The 4,981-nt window shown below is 64.7% G+C and overlaps 1 protein-coding gene across 1 annotated transcript; it reads right to left on the reverse strand.

Annotated features, from left to right (window-relative positions):
* Positions 1–294: 294 nt before the first annotated feature.
* SLC25A22 (solute carrier family 25 (mitochondrial carrier: glutamate), member 22) lies at positions 295–4,981 on the reverse strand. The gene is made up of 9 exons (XM_011993836.1): positions 4,811–4,981; positions 4,600–4,725; positions 4,276–4,331; positions 3,356–3,446; positions 2,668–2,786; positions 2,351–2,525; positions 2,088–2,242; positions 1,926–2,001; positions 295–1,852 (listed from the first exon to the last, which is right to left on the reverse strand). The coding sequence occupies exons 1-9, from the start codon at positions 4,828–4,830 to the stop codon at positions 1,699–1,701; spliced, it is 972 nt and encodes a 323-aa protein (XP_011849226.1). The 5' UTR covers positions 4,831–4,981; the 3' UTR covers positions 295–1,698.

Here is a 4,981-nt window from a genome sequence, read left to right on the forward strand (position 1 = left end):
GGGGAGGGGCGACGGGGCCCCGCCCCGCCGGGAACTGCGGGGTCCGCAAACCCAGCTCCACCCTAGATGGTGGGGGGGAGAACCTTAGGGTCAGGGAGAGCAACTGCAGGGTTCAAGTCCCATCTGGGACTGCCAGAGGCAGGAGGCGGGTCCCGCCCAGCATCCCCTCCAGGCCAGGGTGCCCCTTGGTCGGTGGGTGGGTGCGCAGGCATAGCCCTGCAGTCTGAAGGGAGCCAGTTATGGGAAGAGGGGACTGCCCTCCCCTGCCCCCAAACAGACCCCCAGACAGCAGCATCTACTTAGAATATTTATTTATCCTCTGACATGACAAGACACAAAAAGTTACAACTTCTTAAAACTCTTCAAAAGAAAAAAATATAATTCTGTAAAGCAGCAGCAGCAGCTTCCAAGGTTCAGATGTGATGGGAGGGGCAGCTCCCAGGAGCAACCGTGAACTGGAGGGGTCCGGGCCTGAGCCCCAGGTAGTGTCGCTGGGAAGGGGCCTCCGTGGAGGGCCCCGGTTTTGGGGACACAGCACCAGCACATCAGGGTCTGTCACCAACACGATCACATGGCCAGGGTGGGGCAGGGAGAGCTTCGGCTCACAGCAGGGCTCGGCCTGGAGGCAGGGGGAATGGGGCTTCTGAAGTGTGCTCAGGGGCCTTATGCCCAGAGGCAGGAAGGATGGGGCTTCTGGAGCTTACCCAGGAGCCTTATGCAAAGGCGGAAAGAGGAGGGTGGGCCCTGAGGACTTGGGGTGGGCGGCAGCTCCTGGCCCTCCCTCCAGAGCAGGGCAGGCACCCTCAGGCTCCACACTGGTCCCCTTGCCTGCCCCGCTCTCTGGCCAATCTCAGAAGAGAGGTCAGGCTGGGTAACTAAGTTCCTGGACGGAGTCAACAGAGCCTGGGACACACACAGCACACAGAGCGCCTGGCCGCGGCGGGAAGGGGGGCAGTCCCCGGCAGCCCCATCCCCAAGAGCCAGGCCAGATCCCCACAACACACGCACACACACAGGCACACAGACCTCACAGTCTGGGCCCCAACCTGGGGTGGGAGCTGAGGGGCCCACCACAAAGTCCCGCAGTGGGTGACGGGCTTGCCCTGAGAGTCAGACCCCGGGGCAACCCCTCGCTTGGGATTCCTGGCTCAACAGAGAGGGCAGGAGACCCCGGTCCTCTTGCAAGGCTGGCCAGGGAGGCAGAGTCCAGTCCTGCCAAGGCGACAAGAGCGGCTGGGGAAGGACGGAAGGGCTGGAGAGCCACTTGGGCCCAGCAGGTTCAATAAATAGGTTTGTGCAGGGTCCCTGTGTGGACCAGGACGGCCGTGGAGACTGGAACCGGTGGGCTGGGGGTATGGTCCAGCCTGCCCAACCCAGGCCCGGGGGCCCCCAGCCCAGAGACCAGCTCTGTCCCTGGGGGTGTTCAGGCCAGGGCAGGATTGGGGCAGGGGCTAGCTTGAGGAATGTAAAGATTTCTGCATTTTCTACATAAATAAGACATTGATCCCAACGATGCAGGCAGCACACCGGGGGGCTCGCGTGTGCACCACCTATGTGGACCCTGCACCCCGTCCCCTGCTGCCCCTGCCGACAGGAGGGCTGGGGAGGGGTCTTCCCTTGCTCCGTCCTGGGCTAGCTGCCTGGCTCCAGCCCCACACCAGCCCTGCCCGGCTGGCTGGGGTGGAGCGGGCGCTGGGCTCAGGCCTGGGGGTCCTGCAGTAGCCCCAGCAGGGACTCCGCGATGCCCAGGAAGTAGACCACCTGTGCGATGCCGAAAAGGGGTGCGATGACCAGCGCGCGGCAGTAGGCGCCCTTCAGGAAGGCTGAGGGGCCCTCGTGCCGCAGGATCTTCCTGTGGAGGAAGGAGGGGAGGGTCAGCCCGGTACGCAGGCCCCCAGGCCCCACCCCCTGTGGGACCTCCCCACCTGGCACAGTCCAGGAACCCAGAGTAGGTGTCCTCATTGACGCCTCGCTGAAGTGACTGGAGCCGCGTCTTCACCACTGCAAGGGATGCTCGGGTCAGTGTGAGCCTGGCCAAGGGCTCAGTCCCGCCCCATCCCCAGCCGGGCGCTGTCCCATGCACTGACCATCACAGGGGTTGACGGCCACAGCGGCGGCACTCCCGGCCACACAGCCGGCCAGGAAGGACACGTAGAAAGGCGACTTCTCCTCGGACGCCGGGCGGCCCAGCTGGTTCAGGTTGGCAAAGAGCGGGAAGTAGACCACGGAGAAGGGAACGTCCCTGTGGGGAGTGAGGTGGCCATGGGGACAGGAAGTGGTGGACAAGAGGTGGTGGGTTGGGCAGGCCGGCCTCCCCCATCCCTCCTCCCATCCACCCTGTGCCTCCTACCTGAGCAGCGTGGCCCCGAGTCCCTTGTAGAGACCAGCAATGCCGCGGCTTCGCAGCAGGTCACGGGTCAGCTGGGTGGCCGTAGGCCGAGGGGCAGCTGGAGCCTCCACTGAGGGCTGGGCACCCCCCTGGGCTGAGAGCTGGCCCTGTGCAGCTAGGATCTTCCTCTGGGCGGCTGCGGACAAAGAGGCTACTGTCTCTTCTTCTGTGCAAAGTGGGCAGGGGACACACTCTGGCCCTCCCTGTGTCCCTGCCCTCCCCTCGCCCTCACCCCTTCCAGCACCTCTGCCCTCTCCCCTCCCTCCTCCCGCCCTCACCGATGCGCCCTGCATCCTGCAGCTGGATCTTCAGCATCTCCATGGGCGTGGTCACGATCACCTGGCAGGTGCCAGCCCCACAGCCTGCCAGCATCTCTTTAAGCAGGGTCAGCTTCTGCCTGTGGTAGGGGCAAGGCCGCGGTGAGCGGGAAGAGACAGCCTACCTGCCACCCTCGGGGCTGCCCACCGTGCCTGGGCGCAGAGGATGGTGGGAGCTGTGGAGGCAGATGCAGGCCTGTGGGGGTACAGCCCCAGCCTCCGGCCCTGCAGCAGCAGGCGGGGGGAGCCCGATGGACAGACAGCCCCACAGGCAAGGGCCTGGGGAGGGCCGTGGGGCTGTCTCCAATAAAAGAAAATGGGAAATTGGGGGTCGAGTGCCCTAAAAAGGGGCTGCCCTTGCAGCCCCCCTCCAGCAATGGGGGAACCAGTCAGTGCCCTCAAGCCCTGGCTTACTACACAGGCAGCAGCTGGGGGCCAAGGGCTGCCAGGCCAGAGCCCCACTGATTTGGCATCTGCTCTGCTCCCCTGGTCAGGGGAAAGGAGGGAGGCCACCCCACAAGCTCAGAGAAGCCCCAAGGAAGGGGCTGAAGACAGGCGGAGCCCCCAGGTGGGACCCAGCTGGCTGGGTGGACCCCTCCTTTGTCTGGAGCCCAAGACCCCTTGAGTGTCTGCCAGGCAGGGCGCTCACCCATCCTTGGAGAGGTGATGTCGGAAGAAGTCGTTGGCTGCCAGCTTGATGGCCTTCTCGGGGGTGACGAGGGTCAAGTTCACAGCGGCTCCTGTGGAGCAGGGGGTCAGCTGGGGGACATGCTCGGTGGCCAGGGTGGGGAGGTGCTTGGCCAGGACTTGCTGCCTGGCCGTCAAAGCCCCATCCCAGTCACTCCTGGCCATCTCCTGCCCTCTCACCCACATTTGGGCCTGGTGTGTGCCAGGTGGCGGGGGGCCAGGCATGGATGGGGCAGCACCTCTGGTTCAGGCGTTCCCGTGCCCACTGCATCTGTCTCTGATTCTGGACAGCATCTTGCTGCTAGGGGCATGGGGATCATCCCGGAGTCCCTGAGGCCTCCCTGGGAAACCTCTCCCTCCCTAGGGGACAGAGGGTGCTTGTGCTGGCAGGGGACTGGGGCCAGAAGTCACCCGAGCATGTGGTCTGGAGTGGGCCAGAGTTCGGGGGAGGCTGTGGAGAGCCTCCATCTCAGTGCCGAGGGCTCAGGGCTGCAGAGCTTCTACCAAATCCAGGCTCCGGATGGCGTCCTAAGCTGATTTGCGGTAATTCCCCCTACTCCCTCCCATCCCCAGCCATAGACGGGGTCTAGCCTGTCCCAGAAAGCAGAGGCGGCTGTGGCCACCACAGAGGACACAGATGTACTGTGGCGTCCCACGCACCAGGCACTAAGCGGGGGCGGGGAGTTGCCACGGGAGGGGCTGAGAACTGCCACTCACCAGAGATCCAGTCCCCTGCACAGGCACAGCCCCCCCAGACATGTCCACGCTCACACACCAGGCCCAGGCTGGCTGCCCTGCCCTGCCTCCCCCACCGCTCCTTGCCACGACTCGCGGGCGCTATCCCGGCCTGCCCATCTCGAGCGGAGCCAAGTCAAGCCTTACCCCGATACATGCCAAAGTATCCCTCGGAGCGGATGGTCTTGATGAGGCAGTCGGACCTGTGGCCAAGGGGACAGGGTGAGCTGGGGCCAGCTGGGGCCAGCCAGAGGCCGGGGTCCCTGGACTGTCTAGGGCTGACATAAGAGGCCAAGTCCTCAGCCCAGCTCTGACCCCAGTCCTGACCCACATGGGATCTCCCCCAGGCCTGCCTGCCTCCAGTTTCCCTTCTGTCAAACAGAGTGAGGGGCACAGGAGCAGAGCCCCCCTCCTGGCCTCCCGTGCTGCCACATGCTGGGCCTACTCCCCACGACCGCCTGGCACACTCACATGCTTGTGTACATGCGCTGGCCGTTCTGCTGGTTCTGCAGCCTGGTCTTGGCCAGGTCGATGGGGAACACGCAGGTGACCCCGATCAGCCCGGCGATGCCGCCATTGATGAGCTTGGCTGGCAGGCTGTGTGGACAGAAGTGTCAGGACGGGTTTCTGCGACCATGGGTCAGGGTGGGGGCGGGGCATGCAGCCAGGACTGGAATCTGACCTGATCTGCTTATCAGCCATTTAACTCGATCGTGCCCAGGTAGGAGCCGAAGAGGTGGACGCCAGGCCGGGTGGGGTGGAGGTGGAGGTGGAGGAGGCCTTGAGGGAGGCTGGGACCCAGGGGGGTTGGGCGGTGCTCCACCTTCAGGGGAATTTCCAGGCTTCAGCAGCC

Source organism: Mandrillus leucophaeus, unplaced genomic scaffold, assembly GCF_000951045.1.
Source record: "Mandrillus leucophaeus isolate KB7577 unplaced genomic scaffold, Mleu.le_1.0 Scaffold435, whole genome shotgun sequence".
NCBI lineage: Eukaryota > Metazoa > Chordata > Mammalia > Primates > Cercopithecidae > Mandrillus > Mandrillus leucophaeus.

Coding starts and splice junctions, on each gene's coding strand:
- SLC25A22 (XM_011993836.1), bottom strand. CDS start 4,830: ATGGCTGATAAGCAGATCAG. Junction 4,332..4,599: donor CAGCGCATGTACACAAGCAT/GTGAGTGTGCCA, acceptor CCTTGGCCACAG/GTCCGACTGCCTCATCAAGA. Junction 2,526..2,667: donor GCAGGATGCAGGGCGCATCG/GTGAGGGCGGGA, acceptor CTTTGTCCGCAG/CCGCCCAGAGGAAGATCCTA.